The 10,164-nt window shown below is 42.3% G+C and overlaps 1 protein-coding gene across 1 annotated transcript; it reads right to left on the reverse strand.

The window, feature by feature from the left end:
* Positions 1-72: 72 nt before the first annotated feature.
* npy (neuropeptide Y) lies at positions 73-1,476 on the reverse strand (the record flags this gene model as incomplete). The annotated part of the gene is made up of 3 exons (XM_084563912.1): positions 73-220; positions 303-392; positions 1,289-1,476. The coding sequence occupies 3 exons, from the start codon at positions 1,474-1,476 to the stop codon at positions 199-201; spliced, it is 300 nt and encodes a 99-aa protein (XP_084420038.1). The 3' UTR covers positions 73-198.
* Positions 1,477-10,164: the final 8,688 nt, after the last annotated feature.

Consider the following 10,164-nt stretch of genomic DNA (forward strand, 5'->3'; position numbering starts at 1 on the left):
AGTGTTATGGCAAATACTAGGCCTATAAGCAGTGTTGACTGTAGCCGATGGATCAGGAGGAAGGGTGGGTTGCGTGGAGGCTCATAGATTTAAAAGGGGGGCAGAGGCTGGGCGGTGATTCGGCGTAGGAGGGCATGAAGAGACAGAGGTCAGATATCGAGGGACGGCAGTGACAGAGAGCCAACACTGATGACAGCATCACCACAATGATGGGTCGTATCTGGAAAGGAGAGGTGCATAGATCAGGTGGGGTAGCTACAGAAAAAATCTGTTCTCTTAAACTTCTACAAACAGAGACACACCTTGACTGTGGAAGCGTGTCTGTGCTTTCCTTCAACAGCAGCTCTGAGACCAGTGTGTCCAGAATCTCGGGACTGGACCTCTTTCCATACCTGAGGCGCACAAAGACACAAGACAGACAGATAATGATGGTAAATTTAAAGGGCTTTGGCACAAATGGGCGCAGGGAAATAAATGAGGTATTTTTCTGTGCGCACTCGCGTCATGTGTCCCATTATGAGCTCAGTCAAATCTGAACACAGTCCGGGAGAAACGCAGCAGGCGCAAACACGAGTTGCATTGCAGGTGGTCATATTTCGTTTTCTGTGCCTCAGATGATAAGCCGTGCCCGGCGCGCTTGTCCATTTGGGCTGCTAAACGCCTGCAGAGGCATCCAAGCCGCTGACATTCAGAAGAAAGCTGAAAACATGTGGAGTGATTTGACACTGAATGCTGGCCGTGACAGTCATTTCTCTTCATATTTTTTTTTAACAAGTGATAAATGGTGTTTTCCAATCTGTAGTTTGATCTCCAACAAGAAAGATACTTTTATAGTTAATATTTAATGACTGCCTTAACAAAGTCTGCCAGATGTTGAAGGAACGAGTATGTTGGAGGATAAGGAAGTGGAACATTGTTATTTTTCGCATAAAATACATAATAAGTCTGTGGAACTTACTACATTTCCCCGTTGAACATACATTTCCTGCAATAAAAATTAAGTAGTAATATCATTTTTTTGCACAACTCAGCGCAATAAAATATGAACTTATAAATGCATTTTCAGATAATAGCGTCTGCATCCATTACGTGGAGAAATAGAACAGAATAGAGTATTACGCCCAGCGGAAAACCTAATGTTTTCAGTTAAAAACAAATTAAACCTTAAAAAAACCTTGGGAAAAAATAACAATTTTAAACCTTTCCTGTAATCTAGAAGGCTTTCGAAGTGAATACTAATTCTGTTCTATTCTATTCAATTGCAGAGAGGTTTAATTGGTCCGCCCACCTCTGTCTTGTGATGAGGTTAATGTAGTGTCTCAGGGCTGAGTAGTACTTGGCCAGCTCCTCCGCCGGGGCATCATCTCCAGGGTTCTCCGGTTTCACCGGGTATCCCTCCGTCAAGGCGCCCAGGCAGACCAGCGCCCACAGAAGGAACCCCAGAGTCCCCAGCCAGCTCACCAAGTTAGGATGCATCTGTCAGAGCAAAGTGGAAACTGTGAGCCCGTGTAACATCACTGGACACCTGTTCCATTGTGCATGAAATGCTTCAATTTTGAATCAGTTGTTTCTATTTTCAGAGCCAAGATTTGACACTGTTCAGCTTTAATCATTTGATTTCACTAATATGAAAAATGCATTAAAACGTAGGCTAGACATTAGTGACAGACTTCCGATAAAAATGACTTTTTTTGCAGCTGTAGTCCACAAACAAGCATGAGAAGTACTATGGAGAGAAGAGAAATTAAGTCTTTTCAATAACTTCACATCAAGTTTTTTTGAGTAAATCAAATCTCACTTACATTTCCCAGAGAGTTAGAACGAGTTTTGCGCGCTGTCCTCTGGCGTCTCCTCTGCACTTCTGTGCGCTTGGTGCGCGCTGGGATTTATATCCGTGTGCGCCAGACGCGCCGCAGAAAAACGCGTCAGAGCTGCATGTCTCTGCTTTCTTCACGTGAACGTCACTGCTGATGCCGTCATTAGAGTGAGCGTGTTTTTAAAAGCTGTTTCCATTAATTTAAGCAGAGTAAAATAGCAATGCAAACTAAAAATAGTGTGAGCTAATAAGCCTTGTTTCCAATGAGACCAAGGGGGATTAGAGATTGTTTTGAAAGGAACTGGCCAATCCAGCTGTTACAGTTAGATTTTAAGACACAAACCACACTTACTACGTCTTGTGTTAATATAGGAACATAACGCAAACGTTCCAGTCATTACACTAGTATGATAAATTCACCACAAAGACATTTAATTCACAGAATCCCCTTTGGAAATATGGCTGAATTAAACTGGGGTGCTCTATTCTATTCTATTCCAAATGTGACATGTGCCTAAAAAGGCACCACAAAGGCTGGTGCATTCAAACCCTCCATGCTCTGAGTGTAATGTTTTGGTGTTTATGGCAGCTTCTCTGTAGAGGAGGAAGGTGATAAATTATTTCACAATCAAGTGATGATTCTACCACATAATGGGATCAATAATCCCATCTGAAGTCACAAAGGAATGGCAGCCATGTAACACCGCGAGTGAACTTCAAATGAACCTTCTGTCGAACATCTCCTCACCAAAAGAAGCTCCTGTGATGGCGCCTCGGGTGAGCTGGCATAAAAAGAGCTCAAACCGACTCGCATGTACATGAACGCTCTTTGACTGAATCAGTCCACTAATTTCATTTTGCGGTTCACGTGGAAAGAGAGACTGCGACTCTTAACGTGAACAAAAGGCCTAAATGTGAATATCGAGGCACGTCAGCCAGAGAAGGGCCCAATCTCTAAGAACCCCACTTAATAAGAAAACCCAAATAGCACTTCACATGAATCCGTATCACCAAGTGCTTCATTTACCTCCCATTCATAATGCCTTTGTATACCAGCTCGGAGCCATATAATCTGTCAAAATCAGTATTCTTCAGCTGTGCTGCTCTTTAAGTTGCGCAGAGGATGTGTTAAGAGCTTTTTGTATAACACAGGATGCTGGGAGGGAGACGGGGAATCAGGCAGAAGTGAGAGAAGGGGGAGCTCAAAGTCATGACAGAATCATGATTATCACAGGCAGCAATGAGAACTTTTAGCACTCTTCAGTAGATGCACGCTCACTTCGACAGGTATAGGCGAACAGCTTGCACCTCCAGTAAGTAGGACATGTGACTGAAGCAGATGTATGAAGCACGTGGACAAAGATGGGACGTCAGCGTTTGCTTGAGAAAAGGCGTTACTAAGACAAAATGATAACTGGGGACAAAACTAAGAGTCATGCCAGCAGATGTGTCAATCTGTACCTCTGCAGAACCTCACAAGGATAAAGCTAGCATGGCTGGACCTTTCACACAATAATATTCACATTTATATTAGCATCAGATAATACACATATACTGCTAAAGTGCTATTTGTTGGAGTAGAATGTGTTTCAGCATGTTTATATGGTCATGAAAACATCCTCCCAAAAACAGCCTTGTCTAACTCATCACCTCCAACAGCCTGAGACAGCCCAGCATGTGTGGGTGTCTCTCCTTGAGTGTGCAGATACTTACCTATGAATTTCAAGACACACTGGGTTCTTTAGGTCTGATCAGTCAGCGCTATAAGCCCGCTATTTTCCCCCATCACAGGAGGCATTCATGGCAAAACAACACACGGTCTTACAGAGCAGAGACTGAGTTGTAGCCCGAGAAGGGGGGGGGGGGGGGGGGTAATTAGGTGTTGCACAGCACTGACAAATGTGCACACCAGAATAAAACACGCCGGGTTTAAAAAACATCCTGGCCCCCTTTGCCCCTTCAAGAAGAAAACTCGCAGTAAATTAGTGAGCGTAGATATTACACAACGTATCCGGTTCTCTTGACGTCCAAAAAAATGTTTACAGATGTGAATAAACAGCAAGCTAGACGGCGCTCACACCAATATTTAGCCTTCAGTGAACTAACTGATGGTCAAGTCCGTGAAGGTTCTCTGTCTCCATGAGGTCAGTTCAGCTGTAGACTTGCTTTATTGACGTCGCCATATTAAGAAACAGTTGAAACTGCAAATGTACTTGGGGAACAAAACACAAAACACAAACCAAATACCTTTCTTCTTTTGTCACACATGCAGTCTTCATATCTACATACACGTGTGTTGTCCAGAGAGCAGGGTACAGCATCCAACTGAGCCGTGATGCAGTGGAGATAATGGCATTTATGTGTGAATGTATGTGTGTGAGAAAGAAGGCAATAATTACATGATCAAATAGATCTCGTGACATGGGATATAATAACCAATTTTGGATATTTTAACACAATAATGTAGATTAAGATTGTCCCGCAATGGGGAAATTGCTGTTCCTGCTGTTTGACTCATCTATCTGTTCACACAGTAGTGTGTACAGTTGGAGGAGTGGGCAGCGGCCTCTAAGGACTGCACCCGGTGAGCAATTTGGGGGTTAGATGCTTGCTCAGGGCACCTCAGCCATGGACACAGCCCACGCTGCACCTCTAACAACCACTCCACAGCTCCTCCTGGAATTAAATTATCTCCTTGTGGCATTAAGAAACAAAGTTCATGGCGATCCACCTCATCATGAAGGTGCAAAAGGAAAAGGCCACCACCAAAATCAATAAGCCTGAGAATGATGAATCTCTTTACAACAGGTTTGTGCCAATCCATCCAGAAGATGTGGGGCTGCACTGTATGATGTTGCAGTGGAAGAGAAAACTCTAAACATGCAGGTGTAGGATACACGCACTGAGGAACATGAACCCCTTGAGGTCATGGACCAGCATAGCCAAAAAAAAAAACAAGAACAGAATACGAGAATAGAATCAAAATAGTGACTTTTTCATGGTTGCTCAGATATTTGCTGGATGTAAAATGTTTGGGCAGTGTTTTCTTGGGCTGTTCAGGAGCATCTGACTCAATGCTTCATGGGCCCTGGCTACCCTTTTCCCCCCAATACGTCTGACAGAATCATACACCGTCACCTCACAAATGTCCCAACATCCTTTTATTGTGGTCATTTTTACATTCAAGTGATTTCGACTCAGTATAACACCTCTGAGGTAGAGGATGTGTGACCTGAAACTAAATATGCCAGTCACACTGTGGATTGAGAGACAAATCTGTCTTTGGGGATGCATTTTAGCCTTTTTAAACAAGAGTCAGAGCCTTTAGCGCCAGAAAGAACGAGAAGCCCTCGTGGATATCAGGGGAAACTAAGACAAATTATGAGCATGGAAACACATTTCTTCATCAACTTGGCAGAAAAGTTGTACAAGTGGCTGACGTAAGTCAATCACCCATGCACAGTGGTTCATTTTGGAGTACTATCCATCATGCGTTATAAGTGCAGCACAAAATGTGTATGAATCCACAGGCTAAACGTGTCCCCAAATGCACTTCTTCCTTCTACAGTGCTCGGCTTTCCAGAGAATTTACATCTGAGTACCACAGGCTATTACTGAAGGAAGACATTTATGAGAGACAGACTAATGCTTTACTGTCAGTCAAACTATCATTGTTCAGAGTGGACTAATCCATGCTTGGAGTTGTATCAGTCTCATCGAAGTATTCTGTTCATGAAATATTTACGACATGCTCTATAATTAAAGAGGCTCTGACAACCAGGTCAGGTTCTGGAGATTTGCTGGATTTCAGTGCATCACAAAAGAGGAAGAGGTCGCAGTTCTTCCGGCAAGACCGCAGAAAGAACGGCAGCACGACGGGCCAAAGAGGGTTCAGGGGAAATGTGGTCATTAATTTTGATCAGCATTAGCTCTAATAATATCAGTGCCATTAGCTATAGCTACCATACCAATCATCTCCAACATAATACAGCCCCAACGGCGTACGCTAATTAGACAAATTGAAGAACTCACAATTAATTTAACAATGATATACTGATGCTCTAGACGCGACACCTTCAGGTAAATGCCGCTATTTACCGACAATTTGGAGCTATCAGAGACCAGACCGAGTCACTTAGAGCACAAGCTGTTTAAATGCAAATTTGTTTTTTCCTCCTCTCAACAGCCTCCTGGTTTGTACAATGAGTCCCTTCCCAAGATTTGTTGAGATGAAAAGGCCTGTAATTTTCTGCTGCTGTGAATCGCACTTTTCAAATTTACAGTGCGCACAAGAAGCGTAGAAGGAAATACTGACAAGCAGGCTGTGTGTCTCCACTATCGGGCGGTTGCACGCGAAAGGGCCGGGTAGACAAATGAAAAGAGGAGAAATCTAATGGAGCTTTGTGCTTTCTTCGGCTATTAGACCGTTTTTACTTGCTAACTCTGACATCTAAATTGCTGCTTCTGACTACGCTATTGTGCTATAGTGACAATCCGTTGCTGGTGGTAAGCAAGCACTACTATTATTTACATAGGGCATCGGCTGGCCCCCTTTAGGCTACGTGGGCTGCAACATCAAACTGAAGGTGATTTTAGTCGAGAGGTCTTGAAGTCCATACTGGAGGTTTGATCAAATGAAACAAACCGTGAGATTATCAGTCTGCGTTAGTCAAGTCGGACTGTTTTGTGTGGAGCTATAATCAAACACATCAAAGCCCCAGTAGTAATTGGCTTGTTTTTACAAGTCTACTAGCAAGTATAATTTCTGCTATCCACTTCTCTGAACTGTTAGCTATCAAAGAGGCATTTCCCCAAATTGTTCTTTTTTTGTTTTGGTAATTGAGTCAAGTTCAATCAAGTTCAGAGAAAGTGCAAAACTGACAACGGCTCAATGAGAAACTACCAAGAAATTAATGCCCTTTGTCGTTTTCTCATTTATGCTTGTATTCCCCTAATTAAACACCCACTGTTTTAAGAGTAGCACCATCTTCTCTCAGCGTTTTAATTTACCTGTCGCTACCTCTTCCTCGCTGTCCGTTCTGATCTGTGTGAGTGTGCCTCTCCACGTGTGTCTGTAAACGTGTCTCATCTGCTTCTGGGGCGACGGCGACACAAATAAATGTCACATCAGGAGAAACGTCATATAAAGCGCTTTGACTGACAGGCTAACAGAAGGTCACGCCACCGAGCTGTGACAGGTTGGTTCGGCTCAGGTGTGCCGGTCGGGGTCCCCAGCCTTGGTATGAGGAAACCTGATGAAAGTTGTGACCGCGTCAAAAGGGCACTAAACTTTAGTTTAATAACTGCTGCGACCTACGTAACACCACTGCAGTGTGGATGTGTCACTGTTATGTCTGTGGTACACTTTTATTGCAACAGGTTGCATTCATACTAAAATAAAATAGTTGGTAAACCGCCAGTTCAAAACTTTCTTTGACAGGTGTTCTTGTTCATAGGAGAATTATTATATTTAAAGAGCAAATGTAGGACATCACAATTCACATCACTCTTGTGCCTTGACATGTTAATATGTCTACACTTTTCCAGCCATTTGGCATACGGTAGACTTATTAGACACCATGCTAGACGCAGGCTTCATGGACGAGACACTGGGTAATGGAGGGTAAATGTATGATTTCGGAAACTAATGCATTTGAAAGCATAGATTCTCAAAAGTGTGCCGTAATCACAACTGTACAAATTCACTGTCAGTCAGCCGTCAGCTGTGTCCAAACACTCACTCTGTAAATTAAGGGCTTTCCAGATTTAATGTAATTATTCAGGTAGCTGGCATTATGCATGAATTACTGCACACACAGATGTTACTCTTTTCACACTGAAGTTATAATGGATTTTTTTTTTATAACAAATGCAGGATTGAAATTAGAAATAGCTAATGAGGTTTAATTGATGCTATATAACCTCTTAATGCTTGCTGATGTTCAACTGTGTTTGCGATGATTCAAATCTGAAGGTTATTCATCCAAACTGACCATAATGTTTTGCCCCGACATAGTGTAATATCCAGGGTGCAATGTCAAGAGTTTACAAGGGTTTTACATCAGTTCAGGGAATGCTAGGTGCCTTTCCTGCTGAGAATGTAGTGGGAAAACAGACACTCAACTAGCTACCTATAGATTAGCTGAGCTTAAGCTGCATTCAAAGTCAAACAATATCAAGTGCCACTAAATCTCTCTAACTAAATTTATCCAGGAGGTGATTTATTTATTATTATTATTTTTTTTTAATGTACGTTCAGACAGAGTGTGTTGCAAAGGTGGTGTGAGTGAATACACAGATAATGGAAAGACACAGAGGCTGATTTGACGGCCTGGGGCTTCATGCTTCATAAATATATGATGAACATGCAAACAAGAGAAAACCTGATTTTCACACTGAGTTCTGATATGATACACACAAACATACAGTAAAAACTGAGTTGGGCAGGCAAACTTAATTTGGACTGATTCTGAATCATTTTGGTGTTTTTTTGATTTGAAACAAAACCTAAATTAATTTACTCCTTCCAAGACTCTCTCTCGCTGTCTCTCTCTCCCTCCAAACAGTTGTGACTCATCAGAGAATGGACATGGGCCTTTTTTGAGGGTATCCTGTGGTGTCTGGTAACAGAATGTTGTTAGTGGGGGCCTTTGGGTCCCATGTGTGGAGGGGAGGGGCCTCTGTGGATCAGGCTTGTTCCAGTGCATCCCACAGATACTTGATCCATTTTGGGATCTAGGAAATTTGGAAGCCAGGTCAACACCTTGTGCTGTTTTTCATGTTTTTGTGTGTGCGCCTGTGTCAGGCTGCATCCTGGGTTGGCGTGCCTGGTCTGGTCTAGGTGGGTGCTACATGTCTAAGTAACATCCACACGAATGCCAGGTCCATGAGTTTCCCAGCAAAACACTGAATTGTCACAAGATGGTCAATGTTATTTACTCCTCCTGTCAGTGGTTTTAATGTTGTGGCTGATCTGTTTCTGTGTGCTTGTCTATCTTCACATGACAATCAGTTGTCTGAGCTAGAGAATCCCACCATAGGCCAATCGGCGGACTACAGGACATCATCAAATGGCTTCGTAGTAGCTGGATGTGTGTAGCTGACTGCTGCAGTTTGTTGCCTTATGATTTCTATGCTTTGACTGCATTGCTTTTTATGATACGTGACACCGGTGTAAGCAATCTGGGCGGTGAAGGTGCTAAACTAAATACTGATGTAATATTTTGTGCAGTTTTGTGTGGCTCTTGGTGTTGTTGTTGTTGTTTTTTTGAACAGCTTTTGTGAGCGTACTTGTTGCTAGCTAACTCACAGCTGATGTTTGTAAAATTGTTGCATTGACTGTTCAGTGGGAATACACGCAATAGCACAGGTGTCAAATTCTCACACAGGTGCCTGAGGCCATGTGTTACTATATGTGGAGAGTTAGCCTGGCTATTTTGCCTTACAACCAGTTTTCATGCTAAGCCAAACTACACTAATCAACTGCTGCAACAAGTCATGTTTTTAACATGATATTCTGATAGGAACTTCACGGATTTCACCCTTTACAGTTGACATAGTGTCTAAACAACAGGATGACTTATAAACCCTTAACAAATGCCTTTTTGCCAAAGTGGTGTTAATATCTCTGTCCCATATAAAAAATATATAACACTAGTTCCTCTTAGTCTTAAATACTTAAACACCGTATATGATCATATGCAATTCATTGTCCTACTGTGTATGTTGGTGTGTATAGCTGCTGTTTAAACACACTTTTGTTACTCAAACATTACTATTGACTTAACTCAGCCATAGAATATGCCATTCTCTCCGTTATCAACATGCTTTATGAAAAAGCCAAATCCATTTTTCACGACTCTCCATCCTCCTCCTCCTCCTCCTCTTCTCCAAGCCTGTCGGCACAGGAGGGGATCGAAGCACAGCCTCTATGAAGTCTCTGCACTGTCAGTTTCCCACTGTTTCTACCACAAAAGAGAGGCAGCGCATACACACATCCAATGTGTCAAAGCCTTACGTAGGATTGCGCTTTAGTTTTAGGAGATTCTGATGGGTTTTTTGTTCTTCTTTGAAAAAGGACAAGCTGTATTTTGTTTGAATAAAATACGCCCTAAACATAAAAGGGGCTGATTTTTTTGATAATTTGTCTGAGATTGTTAAAATCGTATCTTGACGGTGTTTGAAAATACAGTTTAAAGAGTCTTTTTGTCTGCAATACTGACCATTTGTAATATTGTGATTTTATCACCTTATAATACTGATATGGTTAAAGACTTACACAGTCTTAAGCAGATATAGAAGCTCATTAGCCTTCGCTCAGGCCATTTGGTTAACTTTTCCTTTAGCTC

The sequence above is a fragment of the Chelon labrosus genome (assembly GCF_963514085.1).
Source record: "Chelon labrosus genome assembly, chromosome: 16".
In the NCBI taxonomy this organism is placed as follows: domain Eukaryota; kingdom Metazoa; phylum Chordata; class Actinopteri; order Mugiliformes; family Mugilidae; genus Chelon; species Chelon labrosus.